At 38.2% G+C, this 26499-nt stretch overlaps 2 protein-coding genes and 1 pseudogene across 2 annotated transcripts; 1 reads left to right on the top strand and 2 right to left on the bottom strand.

The window, feature by feature from the left end:
• The first annotated feature begins 12708 nt into the window (after positions 1–12708).
• On the top strand, positions 12709–15519 carry LOC113310651 (ras-related protein RABE1c-like). Its single transcript, XM_026559387.1, has 8 exons — positions 12709–12948; positions 13820–13892; positions 13981–14081; positions 14320–14385; positions 14528–14625; positions 14705–14767; positions 14848–14940; positions 15207–15519. The coding sequence occupies exons 1-8, from the start codon at positions 12876–12878 to the stop codon at positions 15288–15290; spliced, it is 651 nt and encodes a 216-aa protein (XP_026415172.1). The 5' UTR covers positions 12709–12875; the 3' UTR covers positions 15291–15519.
• A 347-nt stretch (positions 15520–15866) lies between these two features.
• LOC113311990 lies at positions 15867–22081 on the bottom strand (annotated as a pseudogene).
• A 477-nt stretch (positions 22082–22558) lies between these two features.
• LOC113309070 (ras-related protein RABC2a-like) lies at positions 22559–26154 on the bottom strand. Its single transcript, XM_026557500.1, has 6 exons — positions 25892–26154; positions 25384–25452; positions 25210–25275; positions 24523–24644; positions 23872–24000; positions 22559–23025 (listed from the first exon to the last, which is right to left on the bottom strand). Exons 1-6 carry the CDS (start codon positions 26040–26042, stop codon positions 22918–22920), a joined length of 645 nt encoding a protein of 214 aa, XP_026413285.1. The 5' UTR covers positions 26043–26154; the 3' UTR covers positions 22559–22917.
• Positions 26155–26499: the final 345 nt, after the last annotated feature.

The raw sequence follows: 26499 nt of genomic DNA, 5'->3' as shown, positions 1-26499 counted from the left end.
TGGTGGTCGAGTTTATTTTATTTTATTTTTAGAAATGATGGTTGAATTGATTGTTGATACATGAAAAATATCACCCCTGAACAGGGTTAGGTATCCCTTAAGAGGGTGTCAGGCCCGACATGAATAAAAGGGGATTTGGGGACCAAGGCCCAAGTCCACTAAGAAACACCCATGAAGAGGAAAGGACAAGGAAGGGATTAAAGGAAAAAGAGGAGGTTGTATTAAAGGAGTGGCATTAGTAGTAATGAAGGGAGTTTAGGACACGTAGCATGATGTCATAAAAGGAAGGATTTTTGGGAAAGTCTATAAATAAGGTACATAGTACAATAGAGGGGGCATTCTCTATCATACCATTCCTAGAAAGTGTAGCCATTTGGTGTAGCTAGGGTGGGTTGGAAAAATCAGATTCACCCCTCAACATTTAACGATCACATACGGAGGCTCGTGCCTAGCTCACCATGACGCACCCAGGAAGCACTAGCACAAGCGCGCTAAGAAATCGTAACAAGCCCGACGACCTCGACCAGGTAATAATAGAAGAAGAAAACGAAGACAACGAAGAAGAAGTGCTAGCACAAGACGCGGATGGCCAAAGGATAACACATACATCCCAGAATATAGAGGCAGGAGTAACGCAAGGAAAAGGTGAGCAACAAACGAAACAACCACCAAAGCCCTCTCATTCGAAACTACAAGACATACGAAAGGAGTTAGAAACACGCGCTCAAAGGAAACAAAAGCGGAGGGAGTGGATGGAACAAGCTACAATGACAAATCAAGATGTCATCAAGGGAATGGCAGCGAATGAAGGGCACAAGGACAACAAGTCTATGACAATGTCAAAAGAAGAGGTGGCAAGGTATTTAGAGTCAAATTACCTCGTGATGAAACAAGGCAATTATGGCGCTATGAGCAGTCCCTACCCGTCGAACGTCAACGAGTATCAATACCCGGAAGACTACACATCACCAAAGTTCAAGCAAATGATGGGCAAGGAAACATGCGAGAACATCTTAGTCCATTTTTGTCAGCAATGAACGACAAGGCCTCTAATGGAAAGTTATGCTTGAGAGAGTTCCCCAAATCACTCACGGGAACAACGTTCACATGATATGATAACTTAAAAGAAGAGAGCGTGGACTCGTGGCAAACCATGACTGCTCTTTTCCTTAGGAAATTTTATCCAGCTAAAAGAAAGATCACATGAATAGACCTGAGCGGGTGCAGCCAACGGGTAGGAGAAGAAATCTGGAAATACATCTTTCGGTTCCGACGTCTCGCGTTGGACTGCCACGAGGATACCGGTGAGGAAGCACTAGTTGAGATTTTCATACGCGGGATGGCATCATCCTACAAAAGAAGTTTGATCAACTTCAGATTCCAAACGTTCGTCGAACTGGAAGAAGCAGCAGAAAGGATCGCCGATTGTGTTGAAGAAACGCCTACAGACCGCCCATGGCAACACACAATCAATGTCGTCTCAGAAGCACCACGTAACGTAAGGCTCACCACAGGTAAAGGGCGGTTCCAGATCACTGAAGGAAACCCAGGGGGACTCAGAGGAACGAGACGAGATAACCCTCCACACACACACACACCCTGCCTAGCCGAGAGCAGATAATCGAACTTTTGGAGCAATGGGTAAAGAACAAAGAATTCAGCCTTCCGCTAACGGTGCTAGATGTCAACAAAATGGACAAAAGCGCAGCCAGATACCGCCATTACCACCAAAGCCTAGGCCACCCAACAATAGAGTGCTTTGCCATCAGGAGCATTTTTGACCGCAAACGCGCAGCGGGAGAAATTGAAATAACATAACAAACAATCAAGCACGACCCCTTCCCCACCACTAAAACATAAATTAGGCACGACATACAGGAAGCAGACACGCCAGTAAAGAACCGCGGGTCTTCTCTCTAAAACACAATAGCGGATAACAACCCCCAACTGTTAAGGCAAGACCTATTATCTTTTCTTCTTTTGTATTCTTGCAAATGATAATTTATATTAATAAAGAAAGGTGTTGGCGAAAGAGAAAGAAAAAGAAAAAGGCTCCGAGATGCATAGACACTCGGACAGCCGACGAATTTACAAAAGACCCCGAGATGCATAAACACTCGGACATCCAACGAATTTACAAAAGCCCCCGAGATGCATAGAAATTTACAAAAGACTCGAGATGCATAGACACTCGGTCGGCTGACGAATTTATAAAAGGCCCCGATATGCATAAACACTCGGCCGGCTGACAAATTTATAAAAGGCCCCGAGATGCATAGACACTCGGCTGGATGACGAATTTACAAAAGGCCCCGAGATGCATAGACACTTGGGCGGCTGATGAAGTTTATGAAAGACTATGGGATGAACAAACACCCGGTTTTCTAACGAGTTTACAAAAGGCACGTGGAAAGGGAATAGGCGCGTTACACCTACGCCCTGCCTACCCAATATGTTACGAAATAACCGGGGGAAAAAAAAGAAAGAAAAGGAATAGGCGCGTTATATCCGCACCCCACACAAAGGAAAAATAAGATGAGGAATAGGCGCGTTACACCCACACCTTATCTACCTAACATGTTACAAAATAACCGAAATAAAAAAGAAGAGTGGGCACGCTCCACCCATACTCTATTCAAAGAAAAGGAGGGGGAATAGGCGCGTTTCATCCATGCCCTTCCCACCCCAAGTATTCCACCCGTACTCTATTCAAAGAAAAATAGGGGGAATAGGTGTGGTACACCCACGTCCCTCCCACCCTACTCCATTCAAAGAAAAAGAGGTGGAGGGGCACCCCAAACTAGGGCTGCACAAAACCGAATCAACCCACCAACCCAACCCACACCCGCCTGAAATTACCCACACCAGATCCAACCCACCTAGGAGCGCGTTGACTATGGATCACAACATCAAAACTCATCGTATGGTGGGTTGAATGTGGGTGACAACTTCCCTCACCCGACCCAATCCACCCACCCGCCTAAATATTTCTAAGTTAATTCTAACCCTTAGACTACCTATCCTAGATGAACCACAACCGTTGAAGTAATGATATATAATTCCTTAACCCTAATCATCGTTGCAGTTTGCAATTTTGCACCAACTTCTTACTTCTCTGGATTTTTATTTTGTAAACAATTTTAAGTAACTTCTTATGATGTTAATTGTCTACACTTAACTTGGGGTCAGCTTTTTGATAAAAGCTATTACATCCAATCTATAAGAGTCTTAGTTATTTGTATACAAGTAAGTTTAACATTAAGACTGTAAGTCTGTAATGTAATGTTCATTATATTTTATGGTGGGTAACCCACCATCCACCCGATCCAAGCCACCATAATGTGGGTCGGGTGAAAACTGACCCATTATAATTTTGGGTTGGTTGCGGGTGACAACTCCTGTTACCCACCATCAGTGGGTTGGGTAGTGGGTGAGGCCAAAACCGACCCAATCCAACCCATTTGCATCCCTACCCCAAACACTCCACCCATACTCTATTCAAAGAAAAAAAGGGGGAACAGGCGCATTACGTCTACGCCCCACCCACTAAACCACCTCACACAATCCAAACAAAAAGGGACGGGGGAAGAACGAATGCGCTTAAACCCAACTTACCCTGCACTAGCCCTAAATTGCTCATACAAAGTACACTTTAAACCCCCTCCCACTAAGGAAAAACACAACTCCGCTTTCGAAATAGGAAAAGGGACGCTAGGCGCATCGAAACCATATTCAAACTTATTAAAGCAAAAGAATGACGGTATCTCAGCACCGGGCGCATTTTCTCCCCTGAAACAACACACAATGCAGAAATTAGCAACACAAAATGAATCAAAGAAAGAGCACGAAATACAAATCCCAAACCTTAAAATAAAAACTTAAACATAACATCCCACATGATTAATGTATCTTTCAAACATATAAATTGTCCAAAGGAAAAAGGCGTATAACACAAAAGAAAGGAAGCAGAAAGGGAAATAAAAGTACATTAAGAAGATTGGAAGATGGACCATTTCTGTCTTTTCTTCTCAAGATCTGCGCGAACCTTCTCCTCCGCAGCCTCCGCCTGCTGAGCCGCGACCGCTGCTACCCCTACACTGGCGGTAAGCAGGTTCAGTGTCGTTTTCTTCTCAGAGGTAACCTGGGAAAGACGGACTAGCTCCTCCTCTAGCTTAGTAATCTGAAAAGGGAGATGCGCGCGTGGATCATTACGATCTTTAACTTTTGCCAACTGCTCGCTCAACCATTTTACTCGGAACTCGAGATTAGCGGCGGTATGAATAGTGGTTTCCCAACCACGCAATACACCCGCATCAATAGAACCATCCCCACTCGTGCAAGCTGATCGGCCACTTCTCCTTGTTCATATAACACAGCGTCCTCATATCCAAGAGACCCTCCTTCACCATATGCCCGCCACCGCGCTCCACAATATCCCTGTAAGTAACAACAAGAGAAGTCGGTACCCAAAAACCTTGAACTAGCTTATAAACATCAGGATCGACGCCAGCCTCCGCGACATCCACCACTTTCGAAAAGCGAAACTGCGGATCCTCCAGAATCGATAGCGGGTCGGAGACGTGAGGACGCCTCTCAGGATGATTGAATAACACAACATCATTTCCGTCTACTCGTATGCGCTTTACATGCCCGTCACCAGGGACCACGCACTTCCCATCTTCGATACTAGAACCTTCATGCTTACCAACCTCCTTACGCTTATGACCCTTTTCCTAAAAGCGACACGCGCACAAATTAAACAACAGTAAAACAAAGGCAAATACCAATAATAAAATCCAAGCAAAGGTGAGACTAACCTCAAGAGAGAGCGGAGAATTATAAGGCTTCTGATTAGACGGGGTAGAGGAAGACTCGGAATCACTTGTAGAACCTATAGGACAACGAACAAATAACATCACGAAGAGGAGCTCGAATTTATTTAAAAACATATAAAGAGAGAGAGGAAGGGGAGAGAAGGAGAAGACCAAAGATGTCATTAAATAACATCACACATGTCAATGAGTAGTCACCTTCAGAATGATCTGGCTGAAGTGTCATGTTAGCTGAGGGCCCACCAGGAATCAACCGATTCGACCCAGATGGACTCAACGAATGCAACATGTCAGTAGGAGACTCCAAAACCTGGCCTTTAATACGAAGGGTCTCCGCCCGCAAGGGGTGTACAAATGATATGTGAAGGAGCGGAGTCATCCAACCATCCCCTTTAGATAATTTAACGCCAATATTCTGCACAATATCTACGAAGGAAGGGGTTGGACTACCACCGGTACCGCGCTGAGATCGTGAGGGATTATGGGGTCGATCCTGTACATGACGCGTAGTACATTAGCGGAAAAGCACGGACGAGGAATAGCCAATTTATCTACTTCCCTCCTAGACTTCTTAGCAAAACTTTTCTCAAACCAATCACTCATAGGCATGTTGGAGTACTCCTCCATCAAATAAGAAGGCGCCTTCCACCCGACGGGATTGGCCAAAGGAGCCTCCTAATACTGCAGGATTCACCCTCTTTCTTTAGGAAAAAAAAACGAATGATAATGATAGAACAACGACAAGAATGAAAAGACATATACAAGAAATCTACCTGAAGCGAGGATGAACTAGCAGAAGGATTAGAGATCTAGAGTCTGGGAGGCTTCCGAGTAAAAAGGGTTTTTATCCCTTTCTTCTTTCGTATAGACTCATGACCCGCATGGTGGTCTCAAGATGTTACTAGAGGATCTAATGGGCGACCCTTCGTAGCCGGATTAAGACCATTTTCCTTGGACACCACCTCAACAAGCTTAATTCTACCAGACGCGTGCAAAATATGGAGATCCTTAAAAGACAAGTCAGGAGGGGGAGACAGATCACGAAGAAGAAAATTAAGAGCTCGACAAAGGATGTGGAGCTAATATTTATGAGCCATCTCGGTGATCGCCAAAGGTCGCTCGAGTATGGGTTGCTGAAAAGAAAAGCTAACCCCCCGATCAATCAGGCGTGTCAGTCCCTTAAAAATAAAACGATCGAAACTAGCAACAATATATGCATCTTCATAACCACTCCAAGGAGGAAATATAGCAAGAACCCCTTGGTCAAACCCAACCTGGCGAGCTACACGATCGGGATTATAAGACATAGCGATAAATTTACCAGCATAAAAACATGGTAGATAGCCAGGTAACATCGCCATCACCGAATCAAAGTCAGACGCTAACAAGGGCATTGTCGAATTTAATTGCGTACCCTCCAACGGAGAGGTAAAGTCATAATACACGGGCCCCGAGCGATCATCATGATAAGTAAAAGGTTTGAAATGCCGCGCGACATCCATAAAATTAGTTATATCCCTCTTGGGCACTTTTTTCTTACCGTTCCAAAGAGCCATCCGTGGGTAATGATAGACAACACCGACCTTATGAACGGTGCCATCATCTTTCCTAGCATCCTCCTCACGATGAACTGCCAAGATGTGAGGATCGGGAGCATACTCAGGAAGGTGTTCCAAGAACCACGCTTGTATAAAAGAAGCGGGAATATATTCTCAACCTTATGAGTTGCATTGATTATGCAAACGTCATGAAAAAACAGGTCCAAATGACGGTAGAGACCGCCCAAGAACATCGGACGCAAGAGGGAAAGAGATATCACGAGATAACAACACAGCCATCGGCAAGATCTCGCTCTTAATGGTTTCCTGAGGACTATACTCAAACACGTAGTGACAGAGCCAAAATAAAATATAAGCTGCTAGCTCAGCACGAGGCCAGTATTCTTTTCTACGAGGGGGCATAGCCTTCTCATCTACCACATGTGGAGCCCAATACTTAGTCCAAATAGCAAAATAACCGCGCCTATGGCGTTTAACGACCCATTCAGGACTGGTCCGCGACGAAGGAACTGATGATCCATGGATTGCCTCATAGGCACGGGTAGAGCTGGAAAGTAATCGCTCTCCCGTGCAGGGTGGCAAGGAAGATTTCTTACCCTCAGGCACTTTAGTTTTCCCTTTAGCAGCTTGGGATGGTTTTCCCTTTTTGCTACCCCCTAGCCTTCTTTTCATTCTCGCGCTTTACTGGTGGTTGGTCATTCCTCACCAGCTCATTACAAGAATCATCTTTACAATCCAAAAGATACTCTCTGAAAAGGCGAGGGTACCCAAATATACCTCAAGGTAAAACTTTTCCTACCTATAAGTCCTTTATCCGAAAGTGATTGTCTATGGACTGAGTCGAGACAATGCAACTAATCATTTCACACTTCGTGTGATCGTCTATGGATACGAGATCGAGACAATACAACAACGAAGTATGTTTACTTGATAAAAGGTTCGGACTTAACCAAACACAACAGGATTGTTATCAAGTAAATAGGAATTAACGTTTGTGTAATTTACTTTAAATTATAATAACAACAATTATAATTGCGGGAAAATAAAAGTAAATGACACGACAAGATTTTGTTAACGAGGAAACCGCAAATGCAGAAAAACCCCGGGACCTTGTCCAGAATTGAATACTCAGCCGCTACACAAAATTAAACCAACTTCGTATAGTTGAGACCAAGCAACTAAACTTATTGTTCACTTAGTTCCGTCTGTATTCCCACGCCTCCAACTTATGAATAAGTCACATACTTGGAACAATTCCTTTGGTTCGTATTCCAAACAGTAAAGGAATAACAAATCTGTTTGGTAGCAACTCTCTTCAACCAAGTGATATGAGTTCGACAAATGCTCTTCTGTTTATCTCAATAAACTCCTTCGTCAGGTTCTTAGATTTATATTATTCTCAACTACCGAAGTAATTGTTAATATTTTGCAATCAATACTTTTAATCACAAAGAATTGTATTGATGCCGATCTACATAATTAATCAATCCAATCTACCACAAGGATAAGCCTATTATAGTTGGATCCTCTTATACCGAAACAAGTATTGTGCACACCAAAGATTATGAGTCCCAAATCAGAAATCTTCAATATCTTATTTGTCCTTAAATCTTCTTAGATCTTCAATAAATACCTGCACACAATAACTTGAATCTCTTGCGATCAATCACACATAGAATGGAGTCTGTTAACAATGGATTATCACAAGATCGTCTTTATAACTACAAACAGTCTAAAGATCCATGTCGAAACTTCGATCTTGTTTGAGTGAATCTTATATCAGAAGAGAAGATTCTCAAGCATAAACAAACTAGGTGCAATCAAAGTACAACCACTGTTAGTCAATCAAATCAATTGAAAACAAAAGATAAAACGCAATTATCTAGTTTCCCACCAACGGTACTATTAGAGCTTCTCAATCCCAAAGAAGACTTTAAACTGAGCGGTCGTAAGAGATTTCGCCTAATTAGGTTACTCTCCTCTCCGAATAAGCGGATACACCAGTAACAACACAACTGAGGAAGTTTGCTGTCACGAAGGATTAGTTTGCTAGAAATGCAAACTTCAAGTATTTATAGACAAGGAAGTTTGGAAACCAAGGAATTTCCAAAACCGAAAATATTCTCAAGATATGCAATATATTCCAAATTCGGTATCCATAATTCCTGTAAATACTCTGTCCAAAATATTGACCGAAAATCTCTTTGGAAAATCTCTAACTAGTAGATGTACATTACAAATTCTCATTTTCATAAAATAAAATTAAAAACCTTAAATAAAAGATTCTTAACTTATTTATTTTTTGATCATGGGATTTTCTTCCTTTAGTTATTAAGGAATAACTTTGAACAATAAAATATAAACATTATTGTACGTATTCAAAGTATGTCGACATCCTTACTTACAACCTTGAAACCGATTTGCCACACTTCCAAACAAGTTTAGAATTGGTTCATCTAACTTTCAAGAACTATGTGATTGATCAAGAACACTCAATCACAAATCATCGGTTTAACGGTTCTACCAAAATAAGTTTCTGTTCTACCTCCATGTGAGTATTGTGCATAGTCACACTAGCTTTCCAAAATTCGGTTGACTAGGTAGTAAGATCGGTTCCCCACATATATATGGTATCTAACTTGTATGTGTTGCACATGTCCATAGGATCGGTTCCCCTTTGCATAAAAACGTGTTGCACATGTCCATAGGATCGGTTCCCCTTTCTGCTACAAACTTGTTGCACCTCATACAAGGATCGATTCCCCTTTGTGATGTGTTGCACCTCTTACTAGGAACGGTTCCCCTTTACACAGAGTCGGTCATACACAAAATCACAAACTCGATCATACCATCTCAGGTGATTACTTAATATCGGTTTCACTAATAAAAGTCATACCAATACATAAGTCAGGCCTTTGTGAATAGTTTTACCAAGAACACAAACAAGTCATGAGCGGTTATACTAATCACACATATTGGTTGTTCACAAGATATGCAATGAATAACAATACCAATAACGCCTGGCGATTTCCTTTTCAATTCACCAAACAAGTTCATGAATCTACTTCCTTAAAACACATGTAAAACATTGTTTCCTAGGATGAAATCCTCACCTCATACCCATACATAATCACAATAGCATTTAAACAATCATGCCGATGTCTTATCTACAAAGTTTAATGGTTAAGCAATAAACCTCGTATTGTATTCCTTAATACTATGTCTAACTAGAGTATAATCATTCATGCTTCACAGTTATGTTTTCAATATGCACGACTTGAAAGATACGTTAGGGAATGAAACAGTTCAAGTCAACTATCACTAACCTCAAGTGGAAGGATGATGTTGTCGTTGTAGCTTCTTACTTCTTCACTTCTTAAAGTCTTCGCAATACTTGTAATGTCTCATATCCTAATACTTTCAATCTAACCTATACGAAGTTGACTCTAATACATAATCAAGCAACTCTTAAAATGAGTTTTGCTTCACTAAAATATGACAACCTAACTTGACATACCAACGATGGTGGGTTCAACCGAGCTGTGCTCTAACAATCTCCTCCTTTGTCAATTTTAGTGACAAAACTCTTACATCATATGGATAAATAAATTACAAGAATTCATTACACATACGCTTGATTCTCGAATTCAACATCACAATAACATGTATACATTCAATCCTTAAATGCCGCCGTTGACATTATAATAATAAAGCTAATACTCCCCCTAAAGGTGAGATGGATAGATTTTATCAATCTGCACGTCTTTGTTATACCAATTAATATGATATGCTACTCCTCCTTAGTCTATGCTTTTCCTCTTTTGTTAGATAAACGTTAAAGCACCATTATCCTTTCCCTTAGTGATACCAATCAATATAAAATCAATGCCAGTATCACTTGTTTACTCCATATATTTCTCCCCCTTTTTGTCACAAAATGACAAAGGTACGAGTAAATAAAGGACAAACCGAAAGGATCTTACAAATCTCAAAAGACTTGCAAAAACCTATAAGAGTTAAGCATGAGGGTTCCACACACCATTTTTGATAACCAGTATCAAAACCGAAACTACAAAATAATTTTGTTTTGATATATTACTAAGGAAACAATTTCCCGAAGCAATTTTCCCAATTTAGTTTAGCAAACCAAAAATCAACTAAGCACTTTAGTTCCTTTGCTAAACCGATTGTACAAATACAACCGCTTTATTCGATAAGACCAAAATAAAGATAACTATATTTTTCTCATCAGGTTCTAATTATCCATATAACTTAGACCTTTAAGTTTTAAACAATACAAATACTAGGTTAGGTAACTAGTATTTCTTGTTAAGGCATTCGATTAGACTTGAATAACCGAAACCTCCACTTTGATAAGTCTAACTAAGATCAGAATTAACTTAGTTTCTCTTATCCGGAATCGAATTGGACTAAACAATTCATCCCTTAAACCTTTTATTTCGTTAAGCCATAAACAATTCATACAAACCAAATAAATCAACTTGCATAATTATTCACCTCAACCGGAAGCAATTGAAACAACATAAACATTAAAGCACCGCAATTGCACCGAAATTTTGTAAGCCTAAACAATTGATACCAAACAATAAAGCAAGATAACAATAGTTTTTCTTAACCGGAACCAATTGAATCACACACATATCCATACACACATAATGGAATAAAACATCAATTGTACCGAAATTTTGTTAAGCAAAAGCAATAAGTATATGAAATAAAATCATGCTTTTCTTAAATAGGAAAACAATTAACTAACAAGATTGTTACCTCAAATTTCGCATCCACTTCTCCAATAATGTTTGCATCTTCTTCCAGGGAGAATTGATATAGAAATATCATTATGTTGTCATCCTTATGCAACAACAACCAACCTTTACCTGAGAAAGGTTGGAAACTAGTTTTTAACTATTGCAAGCAAAAGTTGAAAAACCATCGAAACACATATGATTTTATGCTAAACCAAAACCGATTCAACATATTGTGACTTTTTCACATATTGTTTCTACCGTAACCCCTCACGATCCTTTGATAAAGCATACCAACATGGGCTAGAACTTAATCCTGCTAAATCAAAAAGTCACCCAAACCGTAAGGTTTCACAACATTATGAGATCGAATATCAAGGTAATAAAACCGAAATCAAACATTCCATAAACATCCATAGCAATAATAAAGCATTCAAGCACAGGCTATATAAATCAAAACTATCACAAGAAAAATTATAAATCAAATAATTTTATTCATAATAGACTTAATACAATCATTGAAAGAAATCAAAAATTGTCTATTTTCCAATGGATCTTTCAAAGATCATCTTCAATTTCTTCAAATTTCTCAGGATCTTCATCAACAGCATCTCGACTGATATCTCGGATTCTGCACACAGTACCTTGATTATGTTCACATGCTAATCCATTAACCTTTCGATTAATATTTCGAGCAAACTCCTTGTTACTGATATTTGGTCTTACTTGTTTGACTATAGACGCTCTTACTTATTTGATTAATGCATTTTTTTGGTCGATAAAAATATTATCGACATCTGATAAAGATTTATCCCCAGCATATCTTAATTTTTTATTTCTTTTGATAAAGAAATTTATTGCTTAGCTTGCTAGAAGACTACAAATATCAGCTGTGAAATTGTCATAATATTCTACTCCTATTGTGGTAGTTCTAACTGATTTAGGTATTGTGTCAGCAATTTGGTTGTCATCACGACTGACATAAGTAAAACTACAATAATTAAAACTAGAAATTAAATGTTTTATTTCTTTCACGATGTCTCTATTCTTTTGTTGAATAAGCAGTGTATTGTCTATAATAGATTGGATGACAACTTTAACGTCTGCTTCCAACAAGTGTTCATCTTTTGGGCATGCTAATGCTTCAGTTACAGTTGGTTTGACAATCAACGAAAACCCTATTTCCAATGGGAGGGAGCACAACAACCATCAGAAGGTTATGGAGACATCCGCAACAAAATCTTAACCGACACAAAAAGACGTTTGCGTGGGACGGAATGTACATTCTTCTGATATCTATTGGGCGTCATACCCCACACAGTCGATGCGGAGGCTGACGTTTAACATACCCACCAATGATGAGTCGTAACTCGTACGTTTCGTTCACTCACCTGATTCTTCCCCAACCTACACTCAACTGACAACTAGTAGCTAGGGTTAAACAACCTACCTACAAACGAACAAAATAATGTGTCAGTATTTGCTGGATCCGCGCGTTCCTAGTACGCGCGCGTGGTTTTGTGTTAATATCACCTTTGAGTCTGTGTTAAGGAGAGAGAACATAGAGAAATAAATCTTTCTCACTTTCCTTTTCCTTCTCTCTCTTCTCAACCAGCCCCAGCCAGCCTTCTCGATCTGAGACTTTTAGACAGACAGACGGATTGTGAAGCCATTTTTTTTCTGGTGGTGATCTGAAAACCAATCAGTCGGATTACGAGATGGCAGCAGCTCCGGCACGTGCTAGGGCTGATTACGATTACCTGATTAAACTTCTTCTCATTGGTGACAGCGGCAAGTTTTTGCATTCTCCCTCTCTGTACTAATTTCAAGCACGATCTTGTTATGATATATAATTTCTTGTTATGTGTTTACTCATTGATTTTCTGATCTCAGATGAAGTAGGTTTTGTTTGATCAGATAGAATAGCTTCGTATGTAGATCTGAAGAATTACTGTGTTATTAGGTTAATCACGTTTTAATTTGGATTAGAACAACCTATTATTAAAGTCCATTCAATTCCTCCCTGATGGGTGTTCACTAATACAACACCTCAATTATACTATACTAGGACTCCTAGGATTCATATAAGTACTAGGTTGTCATAGATTCGCTGGCGTCATCAAGATGATACATTTGAATTGAGGGGTGAAACATTCACAATCAAGTTGCTAGTGCCATGTTTACCATTCAAAATTAAGCTGTTCAATTTGGATTTGAACTTCACTATTCACATAAAGGACACGAATTTCTAAGGGTAGTACTTTTGTATTGTGCCCATCCTACTAGGTTACAGAGTCTTTGGTAGTATTTTAGTACTTTATAATGGTCCTTACAAGATGAATTGGGAAGCTTTATAATGAAGTATGTGAACTTTGTGTGTAAGCATTACGTGTTTGTATGAAATCTCAGTTAATATGTGGGTTAGCAATTTTTCGTTATTTCCAATGGATTCATTGGTAGTTAGGTGATATGCTTGGTACCGTATTACACTAAAATGTAACTGCTCAGTATTGTTTCAGCTTTATAGAGTAACTGTTATTATGTGCTTGGGTTAAGGCCTTCGTTTGTGTATCATTATTTTCATATCACATTCATAAACTGGAATATCTTTGGCCTTGAGTAAAGTTTGGAAGTTTACTTATTTCTTAATCCATGTTTACAGGAGTCGGAAAGAGTTGCCTGCTATTGCGTTTTTCTGATGATTCTTTTACAACTAGTTTTATTACAACAATAGGGTTTGTACTTTACCTCATTTGATTTGGTAGTGGTTTCCATGATTTTGTGTCGCTTCCTGAAACTGAAACACTGCATGTTTTTATTAAGGATTGACTTCAAGATTAGGACCATCGAACTTGATGGGAAGCGAATCAAACTTCAAATATGGGATACAGCTGGTCAAGAACGTTTCCGTACGATTACTACAGGTATGTACTGTGTTCTTTTTGTTCTATAGAGAAGCTATCAATAAGAACCCATTTTCTTGGCCTGGCTTACTTGATAAATTTACCAAGATAAACTTTTGACTACTATTGGTATTTGGTAGTAGGAACAAAATCTCGCAAGTTACTTGGCTTTAGCTGCTATTATATACATTAATTTTTGTCTTTCATAAATATTCCCGTAAATGACACTTTTCTTTCTGTGTATATACGTCTTCTTTAGCATATTACAGGGGAGCCATGGGTATTCTTCTGGTGTATGATGTCACTGATGAATCTTCATTTAACAGTATCCACCATCATTACTCGTCTTTTGTTTGAATACTTTCTCTTTATCTCCTGGTCAGACCTCATGGACTTAAATCTTAAAAGATAACAGGCTTAGATATCTTGTATTACATATTTGTGATTCCTGATCCAGGATACGTTAGATATCAGGAACTGGATAAGAAACATTGAACAGCATGCATCTGACAATGTAAACAAAATACTGGTGGGAAACAAAGCTGATATGGATGAAAGCAAGAGGGTAACTCATAAACCTTGTTCAATGTGTCGATAATGCATACTTTTCTGTTTGTTGTGGTGATTAATTGATATTTGCATAGGCTGTACCCACGTCAAGGGGTCAAGCTCTTGCCGACGAATATGGAATCAAGTTCTTTGAGACGGTAAGTTCATGATGTGCATGAATACATGAGTATGAGAACCTTCGTTATTGTGCTTACACTATTAATATGCCTTTGTGCAGAGTGCAAAAACAAACTTCAATGTGGAGAATGTCTTTTTTTCTATTGCTAGAGATATAAAGCAAAGACTTGCTGAAACTGATTCCAAAGCTGAGGTACACTATATCTTCTTTAACCATTTAATCAAGTGAAGATTTGCAAGAAATAGCTTTGTCCTCCCAATCGTACAAGGTGGGAAAGCAACATCTCATAATCTTACTGTAGGGTATTATATTGTAGAAATGACTGAACAATACACCCACAGCTGAGATAGTGTTGTGTGTTGCCCACCAGCCTCGAAAGGGGCTTACGAATTTGCCGTTTATTTATAGGTAGATAAACTTGTTTGTGTGTATTTATGTGATTATAATTTTATATGCAGCCCCAGACCATAAATATCAGTAAACCAGACCCCTCGAAGGGATCAACAAGTGCTCCTGAAAAATCTGCTTGCTGTGGTTCTTAAATAAGTACAGATAGAAAAGGTCGCTCTAGAGATAATATCTCTACAGCGTGAATGATCAGTAAATCAGAATGTTTGTATTTTTCATTTACCAAGTGCAACTAGTTCTTAATGCGTGGGCGGTTCTCATTTATAGTCTTTCACAGTAACTGGTCATATTCAAAACTTTTAACAGAAGTTTGGAAAGCTTTTATTCAATCATCTTGTAATTCAATTATTAGGATTTTACTAATTAGCTTCATGTTGATGGATACTTTCATCCCCGCCTAACAACTAAATGAGCATAGACGGTAAGACTAATGACGGGTTATGATTCAAAGTTTGTTACTTGCAGAATACAGTTTCAGTTACCACCTTAATATTCTTACAGCCCAAATTCTTCATTCCTCCTCCCTGATCAAAAGGCGCGAGAGATTTTCAACTGATTTTGGAAATGTAGATTTTCTATATTCCATTTTGGAACTATGTATGACGATCATGGGCATGACCGGGTTGCAGTTTCCATTGTACTCAGTTGATTAATAAAGTCTTTTCTATAGTACAGATAAACAAATAGATGGTAATGCAATTCTTCATCAATCAAACACCAAAACTCGGTGGGGAGGGCGCAGGGGCTGCTGCATTATCCGAATCAAATATCCCTGTAGTTCGAAACAAAAAAGTCAGATCAGAAACAAATGGAAAACCTGCAGAATAGAACAATGCAAGAACTGCAGAAGCTGCATCAGAGAATGAAACTTTGGTAGGTACAAGTTGATGCCAACATACCGCATAGGAGAAGATTATTGGGAGGAGGGCGCTCCTTTGCGGGGTTCGGATCAGAGTTATGCACCCTCACATAGAGCTCCTCCCCTAGAAACCAATTTTCCAACCGCTGGGAACGCAAGTTCCACATTCCCGGGTTGTCCAGGAAAGCATACACAACACTCCAACCCCCTGGGTAAACCTATATAAAGGATACCATACAAGACACAAATATGTGTTAATGCTGAGAAATTCTCAAGAAAATAAACAAAATAAGGAAAATTTGTTGGTTGGTCCTAGGCCCAATAAGTTAGTTATACTAGGGTCCAACCGGATTTTAGACTTATCACTAGGTCCATAATTATTTGAAACAAGCAAAATGACCACATTACCCTAGAGCTAAACACGTGTGAAGAATGCAACACATTCTTACGGTTTTGTTTCCCGTACTAAAACCGCTGAAACGGTCAGAAGAACATATCTGCAACACTGTTTATACCAAATCGGGATTTTATTTTATCTGGAGGTCCAAATTTAATTAAAACATGGAAATGACCACAAATTTGAGGACATATCTGCTACACTGTTTACAAATCTGAGTACATATCTATTACACTGTTTACAAATTTGAGTATATATCTTAATGCTCTTCCACTTAATGTTCTTCCACTTAATCCCTGAAATAACAAAGAATCCAAAATCATTTAAGTATTATTAGGTAATCAAATTTGGATTAGTTACTCATCATATGGATTTTAAGAATTATTTGTTGATCTCTGACCTCACAAATTTCTGAGGCTTCCAGCAATTGCTTAGCCAATTCAAGTGGACCCAGACTCTCGTGTATGCCGGGTGCATTCAGCTTCTCTCTTACACTTGCAAAACTTGGAAGAATGAGTGGTTCCTAGAACAACAGAAACATGGATCAACACAAGCTAGTAAGTGGACCTTTGGCAGACTGAACCACAGTGTCTCTCCGAATAATCTAGAAATTCTGAAGTCACGCTTATCAACAATTAGGTGAATGAGGAAAAGGAAACATTACATGTTGATCTGTCAAAATTTTAGTTCGAATCAGTTCCTGGATGCACGACCTTAGTATCTCATACCTTGCTTGAAGGGTTGGAGGCCCCACATAGGCCTTAATATATGCCCTATCGACAAACGCAATATCTGGAATCTAAACCATAGTCAGTCTATAGATTCCACCTTTAACAAAGATGCGTATAGAACACAGATTTCTATTCCAGATCTCGAAAAAACTGGCTGGGTCTCACGATAAAAGGATTCTTAAATGCTACATACGGGCAACTCCAGAAATTAAAGTCTTTCCTGGCAGGAAAAAGTAAACTTTTGGCAGCATCTATAGTTAATAAAAAGAATGTACTGATTCATTGCAGGCGTACCTACTGCAGTTGTAATATTTGAAGTTGTTAGGATGATAACGTTAGGCGAGGATTTTAGTTTATCCATCCGAGTGAGTAAAGCATTCCCAACCTGAATATAATACAACTTACGTTACATGGCTATAAAGCGCATTAGATTACTTTGTGTTCTCAGTTCAGAGAAGTTATGATACCCTAATCGAGTCAGAAGGTTCGGATCCAGACAAAGCAGCATTTCGAGCAGCAGCTAAGCTTTCAACTTCATCTACAAAGCAAAAGAAAGGTTGTTACTACATATTGTCAAAATAAGTTAGCAAAAGAGTTTGTGCAAGAACCTAGCAGAAAGTACAATAATATGGATGGATGAAGATATGCTAACCAATCAAAACAAATACCAGGCTGTTATCTTCCTCTACCATCTCTTGGATTTTTTGAAAAAGTTTCGCAACCTGATTAAAACAATTTGAACAAAGATTGAATTTCAAAAGACTATGATTTCTTTACATTTAATTGGAAGTCAGTTGAAGAGAAAATGTACATACCAATTTACCACTTTCAGAGAACCATTTACTGAATAAAGAATGTGCATTAACCTCAACCAATTGGCAGAATAAAACAGAATCAAAAGAAGTTTCTATCACTACGTCATATATATATACATATTGCAGATTCATAAACTAAAAACTCAATTACATGTCAAGAAATGATGAATCCATGAATATAACCGAATCAAAAATCAAAGCACATATTTCAGTATTTCACATACGTACTCATGGATCAAACCAAAAAAAGTGACAAAACTCTGAATAAAACAGAATCAGAGGAAGTTTATATCAGTTTGACATATACGTACTGCGGATTCATCAACTAAAAGCTGAATTGCATGTCAAAAAAGTGGCAAAAACTCAATTGCATACAAGAATAGGTGACGGATATATAAAAAATAAGGGGATCGAAACAGATACTATAGTATTTCATATATGTACTGACGGATAAGACTAAAAAAGGAGCAAAAACACAACCAAATAGAACTTCCTATCAGTATGCGATAAATGTACTGAAGAATCATGAACTACAAATCAACTGGATGACAAGAATAGGTAACGGATCTATGAAAAATAAGAGGATCGAAACAGATACAGTATTTCGTATATGTACTGACGGATAAGACAAAAAAGGTGACAAAACTTCAGTATTATACATACATACTCATGGATCGAACCAAAAAAATTGGAAAAACTTCGAATAAAACAAAATCAGAAGAGTTTTGTATCAGTACACCATATATGTACTGTCAATTCATACACGAAAAACAACTGTAACAAACCTAAAAACCATAAAAGCGTCAATCAAATCGATTTGATTATCATAATACAATAAAAAAAAACAAATCAAAAGAAGAAAAACCGAACAAAATAATCAAACAAGATGATTAGAAAGCATACCTGGAAACAGAAAACAAATGTTCTCCTCGTAAATCATAATGATGCACCATCTTGTTCTTCTTCTTCTTAAAAGTAGACTAGGTTTCTGTCAGTACGAGATATACGTACTGCTGGTTCATACACAACAACAAACTGAAATAAATCTAAAACCAACAAAAATGGAACTGGTATAATCAGATCTAGTAACGAAATGAACAAACAATCTGATTATTCATCTAGATCTAGTAAAATAATCAACAAATTAGACACGGAGATAAAAGACGAAATCAAATACAACCACGATTAGATCGTGAAAACCCTAATATAAACATTGCAACAAAGAAATTTTCATCTGATTTGGTAGAAGCGAGAGATATTGAAGAAGACCATAAATCTGATCGCATAGCAGTGAGAGGAAAGAGAAAACGAATATGAAACGTGAAATGTTTATCTCGTGCTTATAGGTCTTTAAATAGGAAAAGTTATTTTTGGTATTTTCATATTTCACATGCCTAAAGCCACACGTGTTTAGGACCAAGAATAAAAAAAATTGGTCCATTTTTATGTTTTCTTTTAATTATGGACCTCTGATTACTGGGCTTTAACGGGTGGACTTGCCACTAACTAGTATCACCAAACTAGTACCTATAGGTAATTCCTACACAAAATAAACCTCCAGCTTTCAGATGCATGTTGACTGACTTGCACTCTGGGTCTTACTGCTGGATCATAGAGGTTGTAAGTTTCCCTAGAACCTGGACTCCACTCTCCATCTCCAAACCTAAGAACACCCAAAACCCGAATCCGTCAAGATGCCAAACATCCATAACACTTAAGTCATTCTTAAAGATGCTCTCGATCCATCCTTTATGAATCCCGGTAACAACCGATGTTCCAAATGAAGCTTCTTCATTGATGGAGTCAACAGGGAATTCATCAAGTTAACCGTTAACAAAAAGATTCGGCGAGTTTTAAAGGTGTATCCGGGGTTACATATGTCACGTTGTTCACTGCATAAAATCGAATGCCATTGATCTCAGCCTTTGACCCATGGAGAACAAAGGTCTGTGATATTGTTACATTCGTCACGATGAATGATCCTTGTGGGTTAGGTCTAGCTGCTCCAGTTGTCATATTCCATCTGTTAACATGCAGCAAGAGTGTGTGTAAAAACCAAGGTAGTCAATATCGATTGTATCGGCCGATAGTATAGAGTCCGAATTTGTTCACACTCCTCTAATGAGTGTATATTCCACATAATTTTCTGATTGGTTGTTATTTAGCTGATGGCCCCATTACCCTCCCATGTTTAGAATCACGACCCTCATTACGAAACTCCCTAAATTAAATTAAGGGTACAAATTAAAATGTGAAATATACACTCGTTAAGGAGTGTGCACGAATTCGCACCCTATATTATAGGTTTTTATCGTGTATCGGAAAAAAACCGTACGATATCTAAAATATCGGCGATACAAGGATGGAACGATAAAAACGCTTGTATCGGCCGATACAAACCGATATATCAGGTTCACCTGTACACTGATAATATCGGCAAGAATAATTTGGTAGCACAAATTATTTATATATTAAAATTTATAAACAGAACCTTTCCTCATAATTATGTCCTTCCTCTATATCCTTGAAAACTCAATCTGATTCAGTAATGATGTTGGAATATGATTGAATGTGTACAGTGAAGCTTTTAATCTTGAAAATTAATGCATCATATGACACCAAAAAATTTAGATTGAAGAATTTATAAATATGTAAAATTTTTGGTCTTAATGATGTATCACCTGTAAAAACCGATATAATCTTTTGTATAGGTGTATCAGACCAAGCCTATACGATACCGATACACGATATTAACTATTTTGGTAAAAACCACGACAATCAGCCATTCAGGATAATCTAGTGGCCTTGAGGGAACTGGAGTTGGCTAACTATATATGGGGAACAATCTCATTACTACATTTAACTGTTGTACTAGTTACCTGATTGATTTAGCTTGATTAACAGAAAAATCCTTATCCACTGTATTGGGTCCAAGTGGGAGAGGTCCACTGATAACACCAGGAGAACCAGAATAATGCAACAAACTTATACCAGCAGGAGTAGTAGTTATGTTTGTTTGTGTAAGAGATGACACAATGAAATAGTCAGCATCATTTTGGTTGGCTGATACCAGGACGGAGTACGACTGGCCAACATGTACGTCTAAAGAATCTAGAACTATCTGACTGGTGTAAGATCCTTCTGTTTCCACCAACACCATCTGATGACTTTGTATCCTAAAATTGATGCTATATGCAGACCCGACATTTGATAACCTGAACCGATACGTCTTGCCTGTTGTGTGTACCATAAAAATCATTAAGAAGTGAAATGCATATGATGAATGAAAACAACCAAATGAAATCGCATACCTTTTGTCACACTGAAGGATTCGAAATTCGATCCAGCTTTACCGTTGATAAGGATTGCGTCAGGAGGAGTCTTCGTGGTTGGTAGCGTCTGATCAAGACATACATTTGAATTTAGCTCCGGGTTCAAAGGAAGAAAAGTAGTGCGAAGGACGTATCCTCAGTAACATACAGTAAAGTAGAGAGTTACGTACATTGAAACTTTGGCTAAACCAATCACCAATGAGAAGGTCGTATTCCTCTTCAGGACGTTCCTATTATTGACTCGGATAGGACCGTATCCTCCAGCAGCTTTGAGGAAGTTGATCGACGGGAAGTAAGAGTAGCTGCCAATTTGATCCTTCATCTGGAAATCGTACGTCCAGTTAGTACCTGGTTGAATGGGGCAGTTCGTTCCAGATACACCATCTTGCCATGAATTCAGTCTCTGTTGTATACCATTCCTAATAATCAAACACATAATTAGGCCAAGTCAAACATGGTTCCGCATATTAGAAATGTTTTAATTTGCTTACCATGTCATTAGAAGAGGCACGTCCAAATTGTTGAAAATGTTGACATGGACATTGTCATTAGTTGTTGAGTTAATTAGAGGTCCAGGAAACATCCCGTTGATCGTTATAACCTGCAATTTTACTATGATTAACCTGTCAATAACTTAACAAACTCAACTCAAAACTATAAAATTCCTAGAACAGGTCTACTCGCACCGGTTGAACACTTTGAACAGGGCTAATGTTCCAATCCATCGCTACGTTCCACTCGAGAAAGATTTCAGCTCCTTTGGTTCCTGAGAAAAGAAGTGTCAGCACCATCGTGCAAGTCAGCAGAACAATGGATTTCATGTCTGCTGAAGGAAAAACGATGTGGCCTGTAGTTGTAAACAAAGCAGCAAAGGGCTTCATATGTAGTATGTCTTGATGAGGTGGTGAATTTTTCTAATCGAGTTAAAAGATGAACTGAGGACAAGCATGTTATTGCCGTCCACCCGATGGGAGTTGAGCTAGACCGGGAGACTAAGCAAAGCCGGCCTACAAATAGAGAGATGGTGACAAGAGCTAAGCGTTCATTTGTTTTGGCATTTGGATTATTTCCTTGCTATGCTGAATCAGAGCTTTGTCAAGTCCGGGTTGAAGAAATCTTGATGATCAACTCTAGCTGGCACCTAAGAGTTCACACCAACTTTTCAAGGCCATCGTATCTGGACCCATAATTGGATTTTCTGATTAGTCTCCCAGAGCAGAAATTTTGACTAAAAAAACCAAAAAAGTGCAAGAAAGTGAGACAATCAAGGAACAAACAAACTTCGATTTTTCATTTACAAGAAACCTGAAACCAGTTTCTTAAAGATTTTGAACAACAAAAGAAGGAAAAGAAAAAGACAAATTTACAGAAAACTCTGCCGTCTAGCCAGCCACCTCCCTTCCCAGTGTACTTTCTTTGGGGTACAGAAAATAGAGACAACAATCAGATTTAACAAAAAAGCAAAACATCATTTACATAAAGTTCAAGCTGCTGCTTTAACGCCAAAACTCATTTCTGTCCATATAAAAACTGTACGTATTCATACCGACAATCTAGCATGGGACAATCTATATGATTTACATATCGATTGTGCTTTTCTGTATTTACCACGTTCCTGTTCAGCTCTTCAAGCGCAACAACGTCCTCTTGGATGTGCCTGGCTTTCTTTATGTTTCAAAATGTTCCTCTTCACTACAGTAGATCCTTCTTCCAACAAACTAGGAACTTCCAATATCTATAGAATACCGACGATGGTTGGATATTATTAGCATGTAGATTATATGCAAAACATGACTTAAAAACAACAACGAGGTGGTTAGATGTAATAACAGCATAGGTTATATATGTCTAAACTATCAAATAAAAAACTTAAAACTTCCATCTATTTACTAGCAAGTCCCAATTAAGATCAGTGTTGCTTATTTCTTGTTCATGGTGGTGAAAAAACCCACTGACAATTATCGCTTCATAACAACCAGCTTTGTTAACTTTTCAATGGTTGTTCCTCAGGAATTTCCAGTTATATCATCTTCACAGGTATAGGAAAAATAAGCTACCTAGTCCGACAATTACTACCTCAAATCTGGTCTTGGTGTACTGACCAAACATAAATAGGTCGAACAGCTACAACAATCACCTACAAATCAGTGCCTCTCGTTAAGCTATACCAATTTGCAGATCGGACATAGTTACAATAAGGGACTTGGTCACTTAGAGAGACCATGACGTTGACCAAATATCAATCCTGTTTTTGCGGACAGTTATTGCAATTTGTAGACCCCACTTCATGTCGCACAATTTTCTCCCTTATATACTAGGTTGGCAACTACATGTTCTGGATGTTGGGAACGAATCTATACCTTAACATACAAATTCTGGGGTAACAGATAATAAAATGGATACAAAAAGATCACCTTGATGAAGTAAAAACTAAGAAGAATATTCTTCCAAGGAATATAGACAATATACACATATTATACATAATCTTTACATTATCATTATGTCAACGAAATCGTTAAGGCATGCAATTAGCTTCCAGAAGACAAGTCATGAAACAATGCCTTGTAATCAAAATATGTACCTTTAGAGCAAGTTCCTCGAAGCACTGTTGAACATTTCGTTGAGTTTTTGCGCTACACTCGAGAAATAAGCATCCCATTTCTTGTGCAAGGGCAGAGCCCTCTTCTCTAGTTACAGCCCTTTCACTTTCCTGAGTAATATGTTGTTAATATGAGTATTTCTGTGCTTCTACAGTGGAACTCTTATAAGAAATTGTGAGTAATGCAGTTAGACTACATCATGTACGAAATAGGAAGAGAAGACACGCTATTGCAAACTCATTTGCTTCATAACAATATAAATGTCATAAGAAGCAATGAATGCAACAGAGAACATGCATCTCCTCCACGAGTCATGAAAACCACCAAAACAAAGTAAACCTTCCATATTTTTAACTTATCAAACTTCTAAAACTAAAGTAGGTCATGAAATCATAATTCTTTCATTGTCAAAGATTTTAGAGTCAGCAGTACATATATCACATTAATTGATCTACCAGTAAAGGAAGGAGCAACTGACACAATAAAGTCTGAACTACTCAATTATCCGTTTGTTGTCTTTGTAGTGCAAACAGACAAGGAAACCAAATCTCTATTGCAGAAACCATGTCACCAATGCAATCGAGCACCCAACAAAACTAACGGATATTAGACTTATTGAAATAGGTACATACCCTGTCAACCTGATTCCCAACGAGCATTTTGACACAAGCTGGATTAGTGCAATATAACTGGACATCCTTCGCCCATGAGTCTGACAAGTTTGTAAATGTTTCCCGCTTTGTCACATCATAGACTAATTAAACCAAAAGAAATAGGTTAACATAAGTGACCCCTTCCACACAGCGAACAATTACTACACCAGAAATACAATAAAAGACACGGATAACATTCATCTGCAATAACTCAAAATGACATGCAAATAAGGATGAGAGGTTCTGTGAAACAGATAATTTATATACAAAATCCTTGCTTATACAATGCTTCTAACCACTAATAGGTGCTATGCCTCACCAGCCCAAAATTTAGATGGGATACGGATGCTTAAATATTTGTAGCAGATAGATGAATATTTGAGAATTCAAGTTCAGCATTGCAGCCGTCGTATGTATGATACTATGGTTTCTTCCAAGTAAGCCTGCTGAACCTCTCTTTATTCTGACACATAAATGCAGGAATCGAAGAAATGATAGCAGATTATGTTCACCAAGAAATGACCCGTAGTTGGATCTTGGTCTATCTGAGAGTCTTTCTTTTCATCGTAATCAAAGATCTTTTCTTGTCAATCCTTAATGGAAACTTCTGATTTTCTAATACAAGACTAGATAAAAAAAATAAGAACTGTATTTGCCACGCCTTACCAAGAATGACTCCTTGAACACCTCTATAATAAGAACTTGTTACTGTCCTGAATCTCTCCTGTCCAGCTACAACCAAAACATAGTAGTAAGTTTACGAAAACCCCTAATCCAATCAATTGCCCTGTGAATATTCAAACAGATATAAGCAGCCTAGGTGTACACAGAAGAACACACCTGTGTCCCAAATTGTTAGCTTAAGCTTCTTCCCACCAACTGAGAACATCTTGATTTTAAAATCAACACCTGAACAGGATTGATAGGAGTGCAAGAACTCAATATATACTCAAACAACACACACCCATTTCTCTATAATAAGTAGTATATGATATATTAGCATAAAATAAAATAAACATTCAAGAAGTTAATCTCCACAAACTATACTAACCCTAAACCCCTTCAAAACGTAAATGTCTCCCTCCCCCATTGATTCAAAACCAAGAAATTCCACATTTAAGTCACCTAAAATCACAGGCACAGTTCAATTTGAAAAACATTTGACTAATCAAACAGAAACCTCAAATCACCTTGGCTGAGTCTGAATGTACCAATTTACAATACAAATCAAAACACATGCATGATGAAAATAAAATACAAAATCAAACTAAAATCATAAAAAATAATCTACTTATTGTATCAATTTAAAAGCCATAAAAACACAAAAATACAAAAAGTTTGTACATACCAATAGTAGGTGAAAGATCTTCAGTAGTGTTAGAGATGAAACTAACAAGAATACTACTCTTACCAACACCAGAATCACCAACTAACAAGATCTTAAATGAATAATCATAACTATGATTACTAATCTCTGTTGCTGTTAATGATGAACCCATTTAAATCTACCAATCTACACACAAAAGTATTCCACAAAGAGAGAGAGAAAGAGAGAGAGTTTCTTCTTCTGATGAGTTGGTGCTGAGTGCTTGTCTGTGACAGACAACTGAACAAGACAGAGAAGAAGAAGTGTTGGAATATTTAAGAGAGGAACATATTTATTGCTGCATTACTCATACATTAAATATTTTACTCTATCAAGGTCTTACATAGTTACACGTGTACAAAGGATGGTGACGTGTACTAAAAACTGAGAGTTTGTAACTTTGTATTAAAAGGAAATCTGATCGTATGCAAGACAACGACCGTAGGGGTGACCTAGAGCAGGCTAACAACCTGATTTTTGATTTTGATATGGGTATGTAAATGCGATTCGGTGTTTTTGTGTTGTATGCTTTTAAACAGATGTTGGCATTCGAAAAGTGACACGTTTCATAGTGGGTAGATGAGAAACGA

Source organism: Papaver somniferum, chromosome 9, assembly GCF_003573695.1.
Source record: "Papaver somniferum cultivar HN1 chromosome 9, ASM357369v1, whole genome shotgun sequence".
Lineage (NCBI taxonomy): Eukaryota > Viridiplantae > Streptophyta > Magnoliopsida > Ranunculales > Papaveraceae > Papaver > Papaver somniferum.
This window is presented reverse-complemented; position numbering and strand designations above follow the sequence as displayed.

Excerpts from the sequence above, each read along its gene's own strand:
- LOC113310651 (XM_026559387.1), top strand. The coding sequence starts at position 12,876 with ATGGCAGCAGCTCCGGCACGTGCTAGGGCTGATTACGATTACCTGATT. Across the intron at positions 14,626-14,704 it reads ATATGGATGAAAGCAAGAGG|GCTGTACCCACGTCAAGGGG; the intron begins GTAACTCATAAA and ends ATATTTGCATAG. Across the intron at positions 14,768-14,847 it reads GAATCAAGTTCTTTGAGACG|AGTGCAAAAACAAACTTCAA; the intron begins GTAAGTTCATGA and ends GCCTTTGTGCAG.
- LOC113309070 (XM_026557500.1), bottom strand. The coding sequence starts at position 26,042 with ATGGGTTCATCATTAACAGCAACAGAGATTAGTAATCATAGTTATGAT. Across the intron at positions 24,001-24,522 it reads TTGGGAATCAGGTTGACAGG|GAAAGTGAAAGGGCTGTAAC; the intron begins GTATGTACCTAT and ends CATATTACTCAG. Across the intron at positions 23,026-23,871 it reads TCGAGGAACTTGCTCTAAAG|ATATTGGAAGTTCCTAGTTT; the intron begins GTACATATTTTG and ends GGTATTCTATAG.